This window comes from Mycothermus thermophilus (assembly GCF_041956435.1).
Source record: "Mycothermus thermophilus strain CBS 625.91 unplaced genomic scaffold VTJ04scaffold_7, whole genome shotgun sequence".
Taxonomy (NCBI): Eukaryota; Fungi; Ascomycota; class Sordariomycetes; order Sordariales; family Chaetomiaceae; genus Mycothermus; species Mycothermus thermophilus.
The window spans coordinates 2,064,656-2,082,800 of record NW_027191433.1 but is presented as its reverse complement, the minus strand read 5'-3'; the positions used below and the strand labels follow the sequence as shown (position 1 = coordinate 2,082,800).

At 52.6% G+C, this 18,145-nt stretch overlaps 6 protein-coding genes across 6 annotated transcripts; 3 read left to right on the top strand and 3 right to left on the bottom strand.

Moving 5' to 3' along the window:
- Positions 1-730: 730 nt before the first annotated feature.
- Positions 731-1,225, top strand: VTJ04DRAFT_10311 (uncharacterized protein; the record flags this gene model as incomplete). The annotated part of the gene is made up of 1 exon (XM_069358037.1): positions 731-1,225. The coding sequence occupies one exon, from the start codon at positions 731-733 to the stop codon at positions 1,223-1,225; it is 495 nt and encodes a 164-aa protein (XP_069215045.1).
- Positions 1,226-2,329: 1,104 nt separating this feature from the next.
- VTJ04DRAFT_10310 (uncharacterized protein) lies at positions 2,330-4,248 on the bottom strand (the record flags this gene model as incomplete). The annotated part of the gene is made up of 10 exons (XM_069358036.1): positions 2,330-2,386; positions 2,473-2,582; positions 2,664-2,878; positions 2,934-3,015; positions 3,090-3,232; positions 3,284-3,365; positions 3,442-3,576; positions 3,650-3,678; positions 3,746-3,827; positions 3,888-4,248. The coding sequence occupies 10 exons, from the start codon at positions 4,246-4,248 to the stop codon at positions 2,330-2,332; spliced, it is 1,296 nt and encodes a 431-aa protein (XP_069215044.1).
- Positions 4,249-4,950: 702 nt separating this feature from the next.
- Positions 4,951-6,837, top strand: VTJ04DRAFT_10309 (uncharacterized protein; the record flags this gene model as incomplete). The annotated part of the gene is made up of 6 exons (XM_069358034.1): positions 4,951-5,348; positions 5,408-5,893; positions 5,951-6,010; positions 6,068-6,133; positions 6,201-6,705; positions 6,760-6,837. 6 exons carry the CDS (start codon positions 4,951-4,953, stop codon positions 6,835-6,837), a joined length of 1,593 nt encoding a protein of 530 aa, XP_069215043.1.
- Positions 6,838-6,981: 144 nt separating this feature from the next.
- VTJ04DRAFT_10308 (uncharacterized protein) lies at positions 6,982-7,503 on the bottom strand (the record flags this gene model as incomplete). The annotated part of the gene is made up of 1 exon (XM_069358033.1): positions 6,982-7,503. One exon carries the CDS (start codon positions 7,501-7,503, stop codon positions 6,982-6,984), a length of 522 nt encoding a protein of 173 aa, XP_069215042.1.
- A 1,462-nt stretch (positions 7,504-8,965) lies between these two features.
- Positions 8,966-14,889, top strand: VTJ04DRAFT_10307 (uncharacterized protein; the record flags this gene model as incomplete). The annotated part of the gene is made up of 10 exons (XM_069358032.1): positions 8,966-9,213; positions 9,280-9,366; positions 9,428-9,744; positions 9,803-9,889; positions 9,966-13,412; positions 13,487-13,567; positions 13,701-13,994; positions 14,081-14,179; positions 14,318-14,767; positions 14,843-14,889. The coding sequence occupies 10 exons, from the start codon at positions 8,966-8,968 to the stop codon at positions 14,887-14,889; spliced, it is 5,157 nt and encodes a 1,718-aa protein (XP_069215041.1).
- Positions 14,890-16,988: 2,099 nt separating this feature from the next.
- On the bottom strand, positions 16,989-17,548 carry VTJ04DRAFT_10306 (uncharacterized protein; the record flags this gene model as incomplete). Its single annotated transcript, XM_069358031.1, has 3 exons — positions 16,989-17,056; positions 17,117-17,183; positions 17,258-17,548. 3 exons carry the CDS (start codon positions 17,546-17,548, stop codon positions 16,989-16,991), a joined length of 426 nt encoding a protein of 141 aa, XP_069215040.1.
- Positions 17,549-18,145: the final 597 nt, after the last annotated feature.

Sequence of the window (18,145 nt, the reverse complement as noted above, 5' to 3'; positions counted from 1 at the left end):
TTGTGACTGTGATGGATGGATGAGGTTGGGTTGTTGAGATTTTACCCTTAGCGGATGGTTGATGGCCACCAGGGGTTTTGAGGTAAATCGCCTTGATAAGGAGCTTCGGGATCACACCTAGTAAACCGGATCATCTCCCGGCAGATTGAGGAGGAATGCCTGGCAACGGACTGTGGCACCCATTCCGTGAACTGGAGGCGTCGACCGTCCCAGTGACGTGCTGTTGTGCTTCTTGCCAAATCTCCAACAACCATCGGTGCCAATATCGCTGGAAGGCGGGTATTAATATCATCCACATGCATGTCATGCGGGTAAGAAAACAAGAAAGAAAGAAAGAAGGAAGGAAGGAAAAAAGGGAAGAAGAAATGAAAGACTGGATGGATGAGAGTCTGTTCCTACAATGCCAGTCTTCCTCCCCGACAAATCGCCTTGCGATAGCATTCATTGAGAGCAGTGCTTCTCACCCGCAACCATTTCTGTTTTGGGATCAACGGCTACACCTGCCACGAGAATGGAGCAGTCTAACCTTCTGGTTGGCGTATTTCAGGATGGTTCGGAGATGGGAAAACGTTCCCGGACCGGCTTCCTTCCGCCGAGGGTGCCATGTCCCACGTGTTGCAGGCAATGAAGCAGGAGACGGCAAAACGAGAGGCATTGAAGCGTCAAATCGAAGAAGAACAGGACGATCTAGAGCTTTAAAGCCACACAGACTACATAGAGAAAGCTCAATATGCTCAAAACTTCGATAATATCGATGCAATACTCGCCTTCCTGCAAGGCTCGACGGACGGGCCCATCAAACATCCTGCAACACCAACAAGCTTTTGAGACCCAGATACGCAGCCTCCCAGAGGCCAACAACACCGTCGCCAAGAACCACATAGACGCCAAACTCAAAGACTTTGAACAGCGTCTCGACAGAAAGGTCTCTGCTCTGGTGCAAAACTTGGCGGCGAGGTTGGGTAACGTCCGGCAGGAGCAGCTCTCTGCGCTGCTGCGGAACGTAGAGAAATACGTGGAGAAATTGCTGGAAGAGAAGATCTCTGGCCTGCAGGTGCCGCCGGATTCAGGGACGTGGGGGTTAATGCGGCCAAAGCTGGCTGGCCTGGAAAGCAGCATGGCGACAAAGGTCGGGGAGCTTTTGCAGGAGAAGCTGTCGGCTGCGCAGAGCAGCATGGAGACGAAGGCCGAGGAGCTTCTGCAGGGCAAACTGACAGCCCTGTAAGCCACCATAGAGAAGACGATTGTGACAGAGCATGGAGAGCATGGCACCCAGGTCTCGGCCATGAAGCAAACCCTCGACATCTGTCTCTCCGAGTGGCAGCGAGACCTGAATGCTGCGGTGTCCAAGCTGCCACAAATCCTGGACGACAAGCTCTCCCCCTGGCGCAAGCAGTCCAGTCTGCTGCTACCAACATCCAACAAAGTATGGACACAAGCATTGCCCCAGTCAAGGACGATATCGCCTCGAAGGCTTCCGCCCTCCAAACATTTGGAAGCAGGTGTAACGGCACAGGACAACGCCCTCGACGGCGTAGCAACACGCCTCGGCACAAATATAATTACCCGCCCCAGAGGACAGCACCACCAACTAAGGCACCTAGAACAAGCAACCGACACCCTCATAGTCCAACGCACCATGGCGTCGCAGACGATTGACGGTGCCATAGAAGCAGTCCTCTCGCTGGCTCTGAAGCCGCTAGACAGCTTGGAGCGGCGAATAGACCAACTGAAGACACGTTGAGTCTTTGACCAAGTCGTGCGACCGGGAAATCGGTGCCGCAGCGGCCGATATTCACAGAGGGATTTGGGAGGCCAAGGAGTCACTGTTTCGGGGGTGGCTAGCATTCAGGGCACCGCAGACCAGACCAGACAGGCCGTTGAGCCGCTCAAGACGCATGTCGATGGCAGCACGAGACTTGTTCAGATCTTCCCTTCAATGGTCAGCCCAGATGGTCATCCATCCGGGTTTTCTTGGTTCTGTTGAGATCCTCCAATACGTTATCAGAGTTATCCGCCTTGATCCACTCACCGATATGCCTGGCTCGACTATTCTAATATTATACAACCCGGAAGCCGGGAGCAATAAATTATCACAACACAAGAAAAGGACAGAGAGTTGCGAAATCAGAATGATAGCAACTCTGATGGAATTGTTCTTCTAGGTGATCTAGACTATCTCCTTAGTGCGAATCCAAATCATGTTGTCATCTAAGAAGCCTGTTGCACCCTGAGCAATCCATATGCGTGAAGGCGAAGTCCACGGACGACAAAGGTCTGATATGACTCTAGGACAAACAAGAACCATGTCCTGGGTAAGCCATGACTCTCATTTGCGGACGCCGACACAGACATAGTATCCCACCCACAGGGTAGTGCAGCCGTTCTATCGGAACAGTTAGCAAACGTGTTCACAGGATGGAGCTTCAAAGATGCAGGTGTGGGAACAGGAGGCAGAGGAAAGAAACGTACACCAACGCCCGAGTTCCAGGAATAGAACTGCTGCAAGGTGAAACTATTATTGTGCGCAGCGCGGATCTTGTCACAAGTATCTCCTGATTTGACCTTGTAATACTTGTTGCCTAGAGATCGATCCAGTTAGCTGTGTCCCCGGTGCATGTGCATAAGTAGGATGGCAGAGGCCCTCGGAGTGGGTGACATACAGGTTGAGATAATTCCAGGCTGTGTCGGACTTGGCGCACTGCTTGTCGTCGTCGTGGTCCGGGTGGAAGTGGAAGTCTTCCGGGTGGATGTCGAGGTCGTGCGAGCGGTGGAAGTCGTGATGGGCTTCGTAGGCGTGCTGGGGATTCCGACGCAGACATAAACGCCGACTTGGAGGTTGGTGCAGCTAGTGCCAACAGCAGGATTCCACTTGTAGCTATCATGTTGGATTAGTATATGAGTAATGTACTACAAAAGGATTAGACACTTACAAGTCGTTGAGCGTGAAGGTCTTGTACTTGTCAACAATCTTCTGGCATGTGTCTCCCTGGACAACCTTGTAGAAATCCCTGCCTTTTCGAGGAGTTAGCAGTAAGTTTATTTGAAGCGGGAGATTGGATAATTTGAGAATCTATCCATTGACGTACAATTCGAAACAAGCCCGGTCTGGGTAGGGGACGGAAGGGTACTGGTAGGCCTCGTCGTCGGGGTACCGCGCACGCCTACACAAACATAGACGCCCGGTTGGAGTCCGGAGCAATCAGATCCCACGGCCGGGTTCCAAGAGTAGCTGCGAGCTTGTCAGGACGTGGGGGAGCTCAACACGTAAAAGGGGACTCACAAGTTTGAGAGGGTGAAGGTTCCATATTTATCAACAATCTTTTGGCATGTGTCACCGGAGACAACCTGGTAGAACGTCGTGCCTGAATACACCGTTAAAAGAGGTCTTTGTTGGAGAGAGATGCTAAGTAAGAGTAACGAATTCTTCAGCTGACTTACAATCACGAGTAATGCCAGACTGGGTTGGAACTGAAGTGGTCGTGATCGTAGATGAGGTACTAGTGGTAGGCCGAGTGGTGGGTGTTCCTGGGATCCCCACGCACACATAATAGTCCAGCATCAAATAGGAGCACTCTGATTACACCAGTCGATTGTGTTAGCGATCCTCGTCCAGTCTTTACCGAATCCATCAAGAGGAACTACTTGCCTGTTCCCACAGCGGGATTCCAAGTGTAGCTGCAAAGCCAGTCAGAACACCCTTCAAGACCCTCCCAGTCGTAAGCGATCTTATGAGTTCACTTACAAGTCCCTCAGGCTGAAGGTTCCGTATTTGTCGACAATCTTTTGGCAAGTATCGCCGGAGACGACCTTGTGGAACTTTGTGCCTGCATGTCCAGTTAGCTGGTGGGGTAAGAAAACCAAGCCTCGACGGACTGTGAACGTACATGTCGAGATGAGGCCGTCTTGAGTTGGCGATGGTCCGGCGCTCGTGCTCGTCGTGGATGTCGTTCTTGCCGTGGTGGTGGTCGTCGAAGTGGATGAAGAGGACGAGGTGGTGGTCGTGATCGGTCCAATCCATTCGATGCAGTACTCCAGTCCAGGCACGACGCCGGCGGAGCATCCTGCGCCGACAGAGGGGTTCCAGGCGATGAACTCTGCCTCGGTAATTCCCCAAAACTCAGCGATGGAGGCACAAGTATCGCCTGCCTCCGCTGGGACCGAGAAACCACATGCCCTCCTCGTGATGGAGCGGGAAGCGCCTGTCGAGGCAAGGAGAAGCACTCCAACAAGGTTGGTGACGATCATAGTGATTGGCGAGGTCCAGCTGTTAGAGAGGCCTGAAAACGATTGATGAGTCAAGTGCCTCCCACGATGGATGATGTGAGAGACATCTCGACGGAACACAACATCGCGGCGTCATATATACATCTCCAGATTACAATGTCTTGAGCTGTTTCTCCAACACTCCCCGTAATACTCCGTAGGCAACGCGCGTTGGCGCACCAAGACGGAGTTTTCGTCGATTCGACGTCGGTGTCGTCGGCGTCTTGGTGGCTTGGTCTCCAACGTGATGGTTCATGTGGTGTGGTTGATCGATCAATAGTTCTACTCTGTGCATGTGAATTGCCCCAACGGAGCGCCGCAGAAATACTACCGTAGCTTTCGCTTGCTTCCGCGTTACCATAGTTTTTGCTCCTTATTAACGCCAGGGAACGGAGTTTACAGGCAGACAACATTCGATGCGTCAGATATGTGTTTAACGGGTAGATTCATAATCGCATTGAACGAACATCATGGGCGGGTTGCATCATAGGTCTGGGCGTCCCAGGTTTCCGCTTGGAAATGATATTGAAGAGGTCATCCGTTTGTCGGCAGAGGCAGAAAACATGTCTTGCAAGAAGGGAGGTGCAGGATTCTTCTCGAAGCCATCCAATCTTCCTCGTCTCCCGCGAACTTCCTCTCTAGACCATCCTCCTCCACCAGTCTGCGAGTGTGGTCATAGCCAGAATGATGCTATTCAGGACCCAGACCTCAGTCGTGGCGGCGTCGATGGTGGCGGCCTGGGCCTACCAGGTTGCTGCCATCCAACTTTGGACCGCACCCGCAGCGATACCTACAAGTGTGCCAGCACGCTGTCGGGCTGCTCTGGTGCAGAACATTACATGCGCCAACTACCTCGTCACTGCGGGCCTAGTGTCTAGCGGAGCCGCTCTGGAGGACGATGAGGCTGCGGAATACTGCACCAACACCTGTTACGACTCCCTCACCACATTCCAAAGACAGGTCACGGCTGGCTGCGGCACCGAGATGTATGTGTTGCACATGAACAGCACCTACATGCAATCGCCAGCCGAACTGGCGAACAGCCTAGTTTGGGCATACGACGTGAGCTGCATTAAGGACTCGTGAGTGTCTTCTGAGGATGATGGGGTTATGATCCATGACTGACTGACGATTACACCAGAGCTGGATTCTGCCTCCGGAGCCTTTATGCTGGTCTCAAAGAGCTGTGCTCTGACTGCACCCTCAAATATGCCGCTGCGATGCTCAACTCGGAGTACGGCAGGCAGCAGATCAGTCCCGAAGCATTCTCTGAGCTCCTGTCATCGTGCAGCGCCAACCCGACCAGCTACACGTACACATACACCTCAACTTCTGTCACGACCACCAGTACGAGTTCAGCAGATGAGCCATTACCGACATGCCTTGGAGAGACCTACACAGTCAAAGCCGAAGACACATGCCTGTCAATCTCCAGAGATAAGGGGGTTGGCACAGACCTGATGATCAACCGAAACTACCTGGACTACAACTGCACGACCTTGTCACCTGGAATGTCTCTCTGCCTGCAAGACAAGTGCACAATCAAGACGTTGGATGAGAATTCGACGTGCTCCGAACTCATTCGCGACCAGCCGTTTGGTCTAGTTCAACTACTTTCCTGGAACCCGTGGGTAACACCTCGTTTCCGAAACCTCCCCATAAAACATTACTAACCGCACAATAGATCCATTCACAGGAACTGCGATAATCTGGACTCCATGATCGGACGAAGCATCTGTCTTTCGTTGGTTGCCCTCCACTCGGCCGTTTGACTGACCAGGCTAACGTCAGTGTCATTTAGGCCTCCTGGCGGCGGTACCTACGACGTCAATGTAACTGATACATACTATGAATATTACCCAACACTGTTCGTATCTATCTTGCTACGACTACATCTGATCGTCATGACAAGAGACTAATCCATCTGAGAACAGGACAAGCTCACTGATCTCTAATTGGGTCACCGCAGTTGACGACGTGGGGACCATCAGCTTCACCACATCTTGGTACACTCCCACGCTCAACCTGAGCGCAACACCGACCCCTTGGCTGACGATCACATACAATGAGACACTGGCGTCGGAACTGGCGCAACAAACACAATACTGTTGGCTCAACGACGACGACTTTGCCAACGGATTCAACGAAGAGGACTATCCCGAAGGTTGCCAGTCTCTCCTCAGCGTATACTGCTTCCCAACCCCCGGTGCTCCTGTGCCAACCTCTCCCGCGCGCATTCCGGCCATGTGTACACCTGACAGGTCAGAATATATAATAATTGATGATGATGAGCCACCTGCCTCGACGACGAGTGCGCCTGCGACGACTCCGACGCCATATCAGCCCAATATGATCCATGGCTGCAAGCGGTTCTACAAGGTTGTCAGCGGAGATACTTGCCAGAAGATTTTAGATACGTTTGGCCTTTCCCTGCAACAGGTGAGCAGATCTCTATGACTCTGCGTCCCACGATGACATGCTGATAGTTCTCAGTTTGTTCAATGGAATCCAGATGTGGGCGAGGATTGTCGCACAATGTTCCTCGACTACTATGTCTGTGTGGAGGCTTGAGTGTCTGCGATTCAGAGGAAGGGCTTCCATGGTTAAGGAGATTCCGCCAAATTACAAACACACAAGATTGCAAAATCATCTGTTCAATTACAAATATCTTAAAGTGGCAGGTAATTAGATACCGTGAGGATTCAAGACACTCGTTCAATTCAGTTCCAATCCATAAAGCAGGCGTCCCAGTCTCCCCAAGGCGCGATAGTCGTCCGCCAGCTCAGCGCCATCCTCGTATCCTTCCCTTGTCAATGGATTGTGCTTGAGCATCCAGTAGCATGTCTCTCTAAATTTCCACGCCCACCGGTGGTCCCATGTTTCCCACGCGTAGTCTATCTCAACAGAAGAATGCCGGACGATATTCCCCTTGTAATCCAGATACAGGAGTTTCAAGCGGTCCATTTCGAAGGCGCGAGCATCCGCAACGAGGACATTCTCCACAGCATACACCTGCAACCTCTCGCCGTGTTTGCCGTACTCTGCCTCCAAGGCGGCCACTTCCTCAGCGCGCTCATATTGTCCACTTGCTGTCCGCCTTTCAATATCCTCACGGAGCTGCTCGCGCAACCTATTCATCCTTTCCTGTGGAACACCTCGGAAGTAGCCATTCTGTGGGCCGAGGAGCTCAGGAATAACATCGAACACCCTCCGCCATTCATCCCCGAAGGTGAACATTTGCGGATCATCCAGAAACCTTCACTTAGCCGTATCCTCTGTGAAGTTAGGATCACAGTCTGCATCTATGGCGCGCCATTCTGCGAACTTCTCATCGGTACCCTTGCCATAGTGCGTCCGCAGCCAGACGGATTCACCCAGGGGACGGTCTCCCCATATCCGAAAAGCCACCCATCGCCAGTGTAACGGGCGCCATAGTCGAAGAATAATACACACTTCGTCTTCAGTGGGAACCAGCTGCATTTCTCTGAGTTGACTGGGCATGCGCAAGCCTCTCGCGAAGTCCCATTCCTTTGGGACGTTGTCAAGAGCGAGGAATGCGCGGACCAAGGCTAGGCGTTGTTCGTCGGCAGGTTGGGATGAAGGCCAATCCCAATTCCTCTGTACGTAGTATTACATACGTCGGGTTGTTAGCGCAACGCGCATTGCGGTCGTCTTCCCGACTCAAGTGTGTTCTGTCAACGCACAATCAGGTACTGCTCAACAGGCAATGCTCCCCATGGAGGCGTGATCTCGGCCTCGTCAGCCAAGCTCAAGTTGTCCTGAACGGATTGGGTGAGTTCTTCGGCCATGTCAGATCGTAGGTGGGGGGTTGACTGGTATCGCGGTCCATGTCAACTAGGTCCAATGTTTGCGGGGTACAATTCCCGTCCGTGTGGTCTCTGATACCTGGTCGCTGTTGGTACCGGTTATGTGCATACTCATCGGACAACGATCTCGCTCAGGGGAAACGCAACCATATGCTAGTACCGGGCGCCAACCTGCAGACGAATGCACAGATGCGGGTGTGTAACGCTGACCGGCATCTACCCGCCCCCAAAGTCCGTCGGGAAGAACCTTATCAAAATCTTGGGATGTACTATGTAAGACCTAGTTCTAGACGAATGTAACATGCGCTCAGGGGCGGCCGACAGGTTTACAACCCTATGAGTATACAACGCCATCACTCCACGTTACACTAGGCAGGGGCAATATATGCTCTTTTTTTAGCCCTCCGCCTCGTAGAACATACCACCAACCAGGGCAAGAGGTCTCAACACTCACCGTCAAGATGTCGATCATGCTCGATATCACATCGCTAGTCTCGGGACAATGCTCGGCGGTATGCCGCCATGAGGCAACCGTCGGAATCACCACCGGAATCACCACCGGAACCAGGGACGGAGATTTCTTGGGACCACTCCGGCGCCGGGCCAGTACGCATGATGCTCAACTGACCGTCTGAGACCCAAGAACAAGCCGAGAAAATCGGGTGTTTTAGTCCATGTGGTCTTGAGTTGAAGAACTTGCTAGATGTCAGAGAAATCCCTTCTGAGTCTGTACTCGGTGGGTTGTGCTCCTTCTCTTCCATGCGAACAGCCTCACCGTCCTTCGAACGTCCCTGATCATACTCTCTGCGACCTTGAGGAGAACCTGCCTCACGATGACTGATCCTGGGAGGTGGCTCAGGCCTCCCTCTCGAATGCTCTACCTCATTGTCTTTCTGCTGTCACTTACTACCGCCCTTGCTCAGCAATCTTTTCCTGGAGGAGGCGGACTCTGTTCCGATGCCATTCCATGCAAGATTGGATGCTGCAGCAAGAATAACCAATGTGGCTTCACTCCGGAGCACTGCGGCGAGGGCTGTAAACACGACTGTGATTCCAAGGCTGAATGCGGCCAGTACGCCGAACGCGGGAACAAGGACTGCCCGCTCAACGTCTGCTGCAGGTACGAGATTTCCCTGAGGATCTTGTGAGCAAGTCGGAAGCATGGTGACGCTAATTAAGAGGATAGCAAATGGGGTTTCTGTGGCATCACGGAGGACTTCTGCGGCGATGGCTGTCAGCGGAATTCCGATGGAAAGGGTTGCGGTGCGGCTCCGTGAGTATCCCTCACTCATCCGTGGATGCATGCTCTCCTCTCTGACACGACGTCTAAATAGGCGGCCAGCTGAGTGCCTAGTCGAAACCAACGCACTGAAATACAAGCGCCGCGTTGCCTACTACATGCTCCCTGACTATATGGAGCGTGTGAGGGGTTGCCATATGTTTATGCCCGAAGACCTCCTTGTGACTGGGCTCACAGACATCAATGTTGCCTTCATCAACTTCGGAGAGGATTTCAAGCTTGTGGATGCCGGCGGCGATATCGTACACCGATTGGCAAAACTGCGCCTAGACCATCCTGGTCTTCATGTCAGCATTGCGATCGGAGGCTGGACCTTTAACGAGGGCGAAACCGCGGACTACTGGTCAAAGAGTGAGTAATAAATCCTGAAAGACGTTTTGTCTTTGAAGTGTGACTGACCGACAACCAGTGGCAAGCACCTTTACCAATCGCCATACCTTCATTACCTCTGTTGTTCAATACCTCATCAAGTATGGGCTGAACGGAGTGGATCTGGGTATGTAATCCTATTCAACACTCCCCTGGGGGCTCTTTGTGTCCAGGAGTTGCTGACTTCTTTGGCGAGGGAACAGACTGGGAATATCCAGTGGCAGTCGACCGTGCTGGCCACCCTGATGATTTCCAGAACTTCGTTCTTCTCGTGGCCGAGATGCGCCGTGCGTTCGATAGGGAGGACCCGGGGTGGACCATTACCCTTACCTTGCCAACGAGCTACTGGTATCTGCGCGGCTTCGATCTGCAGGGACTGCAAAAGCATGTGTCCTGGTTCAACCTCATGTCCTATGACCTCCATGGCATGTGGGATTATGGCAACAAATGGACCGGCCCATATCTCCGAGGTCATACCGACCTTGACGAGATCGACCTCGGCCTTGATCTGCTCTGGCGGAACAACATCAAGCCCGAGAATGTCGTCCTTGGGTTTGGGTTTTACGGCCGCTCTTTCACCATGGCTGATCCCAACTGCCATCAACCCAATGGCATATGCCAGTTCACCACCGGCGGCAACCCTGGCATTTGTTCCAAGACTCGAGGCGTCCTCACATATCAGGAAGTTTGGGGTCGCAACGACAGCTCGGACGCACAGACCTACTACGACCCCAAAACCACAGTCAAGTACACCGTCTTTGATGGAAATCAATGGATCTCGTATGACGACGCACAATCCTTTCACGACAAAAAGGTCTTCCTCTCCAAACGCTGTCTCAGCGGCCTGATGGTTTGGGCCCTCAATCAGGACAACGGTCACTTTGACGCCTATCATGCCTTGATGGGCGATGTGTCACATCTGGAGTTCGATGGAGCTGAGAACAGCGAGGAAGAAAAAGAACGTCTGGCGAAGGAGTTGGCCGCTTACACAGGCCAGAACTGCTTTGTCACCACTCGCTGCACCGATGGATCTTCAAGGGAACAAGGCATCGACCAAGTGTGCCCTGGAGGAACGCAGTCAGTTGCCACAGCCCACGCACCGTTCCAGCTACGATATAGCATGGGAGGCGGCGAGAAATGCAAGAAGGGCTGGTTCAAGCACATCTGTTGTCCCAAGGATGCGGCGCCCAAGAACTGCGAGTGGGTCGGAGTTCCGGAGCGGAACGTGTTGGGGTGTTCGGGGGTTTGTGGTCGCACGCAGTTCAAATTGGCCACCGACACAGCCCGAGATGCCAAGGGAGAGGCCATGTGCTATACGGGAACCCGTGCTCTCTGCTGCGACTCGACCGCAATCCTACACGACTGCTACTGGACCTCCTGTCAGGACTTGCGAAGTGGGATGCCGACCTGTTCTAAGAGCTACAAGTTCCTGCATTACCGCCTGAACACGCCTGATGGAACGGGTTACTGCTCCAGGACCTTTGGTAGTTCCGACCACGAGAGATATGGGAGCGGCTTGTGCTGTCCGGACACCTCAGCGTTCTCCAACTGTCGCTGGTCCAACGATCCAGGCCGAAAGAGTCCTGCGCCTGCAGTGCCCGTGTCCGTGGACTCTGCGTGCCAACCACGCCCGTGCAAGAGCAACGAGATCAAGGTCGCGGACGCACTGGATCCGCCCAGGTCATCCTTCTTGGCATCAGGACAGTCCTGCGCAGGAGTCAAGTACCCTCCCGGAGTCGAACTCTCTCACCATCTGTGCTGCGACCCTCCCACTCGATTCAACAAAAACGCTCCCGTTGCACCAGAAAAGCTGTTCCCAACGCACTACGGTCACCACGATGAGTACGACCTGCAGTGGCATTACAACGATGATTACCGCCACAATTTTAGGGACGATTTCGACGACCCGACTGAAGACGGCAAGGACGCCTTCGGCTTCATCACGCTTCATGGGCCTGAGGGTTCGCTTGACAACTCCTTCTCGACGACGTACACGTTTGTCAGCGAAAAGCGCGAGGTTCCTAAAACCAAGCGGTCTCTCATAACCCTCGACCAAAGCGTGCTGGACAGCGTGTTTGACAACGCGACTCAGGTCTTACATGTCTACTGCAACTACCCTGCTGGGTCGCCAGAGTGCGACAAAATTTGGATCGACGGTGCCGAGGACACTATCATCCGGCTTCCGAATCACGTCGGTGAAGGCCCCTTTGCGCGCGTTGTCTCGATGAAACCAGTCAGCTCCGGCATGAAACTGCCGCGACACCATGTCGAACACCGTTCCGCTGACGGATTGCATGAGAACCCCGTCTACGAGGTCGTCATTGATTACAACTTCGCTGCTATCGCGCCCAAGCGGGAGGACGAACCCATCTTCATGCGCGTCGACTACTCTAACATGCTCACCTACTGGGAAGAGGTTGTGGAGGCCGAGCCAGACCGGGCCAAGCGGGGAGAGGGAAATGTCCTGAAGAGACACACCACTGATGAGTGGCACAGCCGCGTCCAACGGGCGGCTCAAAAGCACAAAGCTCTCCGCAAGCGCTCTGGAGCGGTCAACATCTCGGTGCCCATGGACCCCGTAATGGATGAGGTGGGCACCGAAAATAGCTCAAGAAACCAGAAGCGATGGTTCGGCAGCTTTGGCAAATGGCTCGAGAAGGTGACCACAGTTGAGAAGGCGGAATTGGGCCATCTTCCTCTGGGGTGGGCAGATTCAATCAACCTCTTCCGAGCTCAATATGGCTGCCCTGGGCAAACCTTTTCGGCCAATTTGCGCATGGATCTGGAGGCCCAGCTCAGCATGGACGTCACCTACGCCTACTACTTCGTGGGTAGCTTTATTCCGCCGAGCAAACCCGATGTGTACGCCTATCTCAGCATTTCGCCGAAAGGCTACGTGGGTCTTCGCATGGAGGGCAACGCGGTCATGCAGATGACCTCGGGCAAAAAGAAGCTCGTCGACACGCTGGCGTATCCAGGCCTGGCCATCAAGGGTATCGCTGCCGTGGGCCCGACTATGGATGTTTTTGGTGAAATCCGAGGCAAGATCACGCTCCACGGCGAGGCGAGGGCCGGCGCGAATCTTTGGTTCGGCTATGCACAGGTGTACTGGCCGCAGAACGACGAGGCCAGCCAGCGGTACGAGAAGCTGCTGGGCCTCGACAGGAGCCTTCATGCTCCTGACCCCGAGTTCATCACTCCCACATTTGAGGCTGGCGTCAGGCTGGATGCGCAGCTGGATGTTATTGTGCAGCCCCAAGCCAATATCGGCATCAAAATAGGGGGTGGTAGCCTTCTCAAGACCACCATCATGGATGCCCAGCTGAGCGGCTACCTTACGGGCGATCTCTCCTTCCAGGCGTCCAGCGACGTCAATACTGGCACAAACTCCTTCCGCTACTCGTATGGCGTGTACTTCTTCTACAACATCGGCTACACGGCTACCGCCAAGATCCTGGGTCTCATTGACTGGGCTCTCGGTCCTCGCAAGGCCTGGCCCCAGGACCAAAGGATAAATGTTTACGGACCTATCAACGGTTCGATACCGCTGACGAAGCGTTCTCTCGATGCTGGGTTGGAGTATGCGGTCAACCGCAGCATGTTGTTGCCCAGGGCAGGTGATAACGGAAATGGAAATCAAGGAGCTCTGAGTAAGTGATCATCGACCGCAAATCCCAGGTAGAACAGCTGTCCAATGCTTTGTTCTAATCACACCTTCTCCCAGCTCCAAATCAACCCGTGTTCAGTCAGAACATACAATGTCCTCCGGGAGGATCTGCGCCTGTCAGGCTCCCCGAACTTCGATGTATGTTTCTCTTCTGCATTCTCATTTCACAGCTTCGGTACTAAGGTTGTTACAATGGTATCAACAGTCAATTGCGACCGTTTTGGGACAACAGTAATCAGATCCCTCGTTACCGGAAATCTTCACCCTATAGTTGGGATGTGCGATGGGTGGAAGCGAATGCGCAATAGACCGACAACATTAACCTACTCTGGCGCAAAGCACCTCGTAGAGGAGCGACGGAAAGTCCAATGCAAATCTGGGTTCTGCAAGGGCGCCTCTGAGCAGTTCGAGAAGGCCACCGGTCTCGGCATCAAATCGCCAATGTCCTGTGACGAAGCGCCATGGGCCTCAACTGAAGAGGGAGGCGACTTTCTTGATAAAGCAGATCGAACCGCGACTTGCGTTCCCAGCTACATGAACTCGGGCTTTGGTGGGAATTGCCAGAGTGAGTTGGACGAAAACACCTGCCTGGCTTTTATCCTTCCATGAACATGCTAACCGTTTTATACCCTTGCTCCTCTGTCCACGCAGAGCTTGTCTCAAATCTTGTGAGCAACTGGGGCAAGTTAGATCCGACAATCCCTAACGACAAAAAAAAGGACAACTGGGTAGAATGGAAGACACCTCGGCGTATGTACCCTGCCCTCGTTCCACAGACATCCAATTTCCTGGTATCTCGTGAAAGGCTCCTGGCGCATTGACCTTTTTTTGTGCCCTGAGGAAACCCTTCAATAAACAATCCTAATCCCGGAAGCTGACGTCTTCCAGCGTGGACTTCACAAACTCGATTAGGCGACAACGAAAACCGCCCCGTCACTTACCCCAACCGCATGCCTCCGCCAGAGGGTATGGTGGGCAGGACAGACGAATACGTTTCCTGGATGTTCCGGCGCAATTACACCTGGTCTATCATTGACAACAGTGCACAGTCGAGTCAGTGGTGGGGGGTAACTGGCCGCGAATTTAACAACAAGAAATACAAGCCACGCCCGGGCCATGATGCCATCCTTTGCGCCCTCAACACATTTGGTCAAGACGATTTGTTCCGGATGCCGAAGTATAACGGCTACTGCCTTCAAGCCGGCACGCATGTTTCATATCATTGGCCGGCCATCCCGCAAATTGGAAGGTGTCTGATCACGTTTGCGCCGCCGACAACAACGACGACAACAAAGAGGTCGGATGGGTCTGAGTATTATGACGGTTGGGAAGTTTTGAGTAAGTGGCTCTGTCCCGAGTCCTTGAACACATCCAGGCTTGACTTTTCTGTGCCATGAGGATGGGGTGTTGCAGGTTACATCCGACAACTGCGGACTTGGCTGGACGAGAGCCGTGGCTGACAAATGAAAACTCTAGATATTACATACGTGGACTGAGACGGATGCTTGGTCTCGATTGGATCTACACATCATATTTTGGCTCCAAATGAGGCAATCAGCAAGATTTTTGGAGAGGGAGGAGGGGGGGGGGGGGGGGGGCGGGGAAAAGAGGAAGGGGGGTTTTGGATGTTTTCAGGCTGTTCTCTATTCCTGTGTGGGTTTAAATGTTGGACCGTGAATTAACATAGTTCTTTGCTGTGGTAGGATGTGATATCGATCTTTCCTCTCGGTGCAATGTCTGGATAATTACGAGATAGTTCCCCTATTTTACATATGTTCCGTGTCCGGATGTCCAACACGGTTTTCTCGGGAATGCTGCATTGCTGCATGTTTATCAATATTAGGCTTCATGTAGCTACCGACAATCTACTAATCTGTAAGATCTTGACGTGTTGGAGGAATGAAAAGGGCCATTGCCTGGACGAGTCACTCCCTGTTATGAATATGGGAATTGCCTCTCCTATAAGCTTGTTGCATGAACTCGGGTAAGACCTGTTGTCTAGAAAACCTGGAATTCACTATCCTCCCTAGTTGCCACCGAGCTTAGCGTTGATTCATTTCCCCATGTGCAAGCGGACTACTCCTGAGTTCCCCTGTTCCTTGCCCCCGACGACATTGCCCCAAACCGACGTACTGCCGGTGTTCTCCTTTTCGAGGGAGCCGTACTAAAGGGTCGCCAGCCAGACGTACCTCCAGCTCACGTGCCATGAATATGTCCAAGTTGAGCTCTTTGGGATTGAGATTGCCGAAGATGGGCTTGAGCACCTTGATCTGACGCTCATAAACATCCTTATTCCGAGCCAGGCTACGAACGGAGTGAGACTCAGTGGCTGGATGTACAAAAGGCATCAACTAATACAGGGTTAATCACATGCGAGGCAACACTCATTATTCTCATAATGGAAGTTTACCATGGTCGAAACTGTCCGTTGAAAGGGGAAACTGGAGTGCCCAAGCCGGGGCAGCCGTGATGTACGAGTAATACCGCCCACCCCTCGATAGACACAGATCGCGCAGGCGCTGCCAAAAGGATTGGTCTGGAGGCATTGGTAGAACTGTTGGCTCAGACCAGCACAACTGGTTCGGTGAGCCCAGGGAGCGTTTTCGGGGGTTAAATTGGTCCAGTCGCAATGGACGTGCGCGGCGATGGCTATCGATATGGCCTCGATATAAGGTCTCTGTCGCCCTGGCCATGGGTATATATAAGAGACATCCTCTTTGTAGGTACTCAACCACCTCGGCTGCCACAACCACATCACACCTGACACAGCGCAGTGCAGGAATCTTTGCCGTTACAAACTGGATACGAATTTGTGGGGCATAACAGAAATTAAAGCATTGGACTTACATGAAAGGGTGGGATGGCAGACGCAGTCACAGCCTGGGATACAGTGGTTAGGGTTATATATGGGATTAGGGTGCAAAACGCCTGTGGCTGGGGTACAAAAAGGATGTCTCATATATAAACCCCTCTCATCTGAGCGCAAACACAGGTACCTCATCTGAAGTAGCCCTCTCATACGAGGTGCTTGATCCACTTGGTATTACTAGCAGGGATAAGGTGCAAGAATGAATCTCTTCATCACCCTTGGATGAAAACGAAGGCGGGACAACGCTCCCATCAAGTCCACGGGGAGGTATATACATGACGTTGTTCGTTTGACGATGCTTTCTAGGTTGCAGGCAAGCGTTCGGTGGAAAGTAGTGGGACAATTATGCACACCGCATCCTGGGAAAATGTCTTTGCCGACCGGTCATCATCACGTCTCACTCACACATAGTTGCATAATGTTTGCCCCATTGACGAAATCTTCATTTCCACGCTATCAGACTTGATAACCCCCCTTCCGTCTCCTCAGTGGCAAGCCTGACGATAACAAACCTGCGCCCTCAACCGTCCTAGAGACACCCTTGCTACCACCATCATTTCCTTCACGCCATGTTTAGTCTGCGCCACACCTGTGAGCCAACTCGCCGACGGCCATCACGACAGCAGTCTCCCGCTCGTTCGGCGTCGGGCAACCCAAGATGTGTTCGGGTAACGGCATCAAGCAGGCGTTTTAGTCCTTGTCACAGGCACAGTGGGGGCAGCTGCCCTTGTCGGTACTGAGAGCCTGAATCACGGTGGCTAAGGTCCATGCCAGCATAGTACGATGGTATGATACATGAATATGGACGATCAACTCACCATCCCGTTGGTTTTGATGCTCCATCGAGAAAGCCTCCGCAAACTCGGGCTCAAGGATGATCAAACGCTCGAGTTTGCCCAAGTAGTTGTGTTAATGAATGAAAACAACCCCAACTTGTGGTGCTGAAATGGAATTCGCACGTCGCAATCATCCAGGAGCTCCTTCAGCTCATCGGAAACGCCGAACTTCACCACCGCATTCATGCAGTAAGCGGTGAAATGCTCGACGCCAGGGAAGTGGGACGGAAAGAAGTACGTCTTGCCGGTGAACGGAACGACTGGGAGCATCTTGCCGTTGACGTTCCAGGGCTTCTCATTCTTGGCCTCAACCTCGTCCTTAACCTTGGGAGCATCCTTGGCCTCGATCATGGCTTCAACTTTGGCCTCAAACTCGGGAGCGTCCTTGGCCTCAGCCTTGCGAATGTCGGACATTTTGATGATCTAAACGCGTTGTTAAGTCGAAAAGAGATCGGGAAACTTTCGCTTAAAGCTAACTATGCTTTCGAGTTAATAACACTGGTTCAACAGTGGACTTTGGAAAGAAAGGAACGTGCGAGTGAAGTTGTTGAAGACCCTCCTCAATACCAGCGACGGTTTTCCAACCGATCAAGGTGCCCGTAGAAACGAAGAGAATCAGCGGTTGGTGAAAGGGGGAACAGGGGCGTCGAAGCCATCCAGTAGGAACAATAATATGAGAGTTTCAGGACAGGGTGTTAAAAAGGGTACTCACCGGTCGATCACTGTCAAAGTTGCTTGTAGATGAAAGTGAATTGCTCGGGAGTAAGATCGAGGACGTGAGTTATAGGAAGAAATAAGATTCCTCAGCTAAGATCCCCTGAACTTAAGTATTGGAAGGGAAAGGTTGAACAAACTTTGACCTCATTCACTTTACTGAGGGTAAAAAGGAAAGAAAGAGAGATAGAGAAAACAAACCTAAACATTTCCAACCCAACCGACGATACAACCCGATAAGGACATTGAATAACCTCAGCGACATCATCGATCCCTTTTCCCAGGTAAAGATATCTC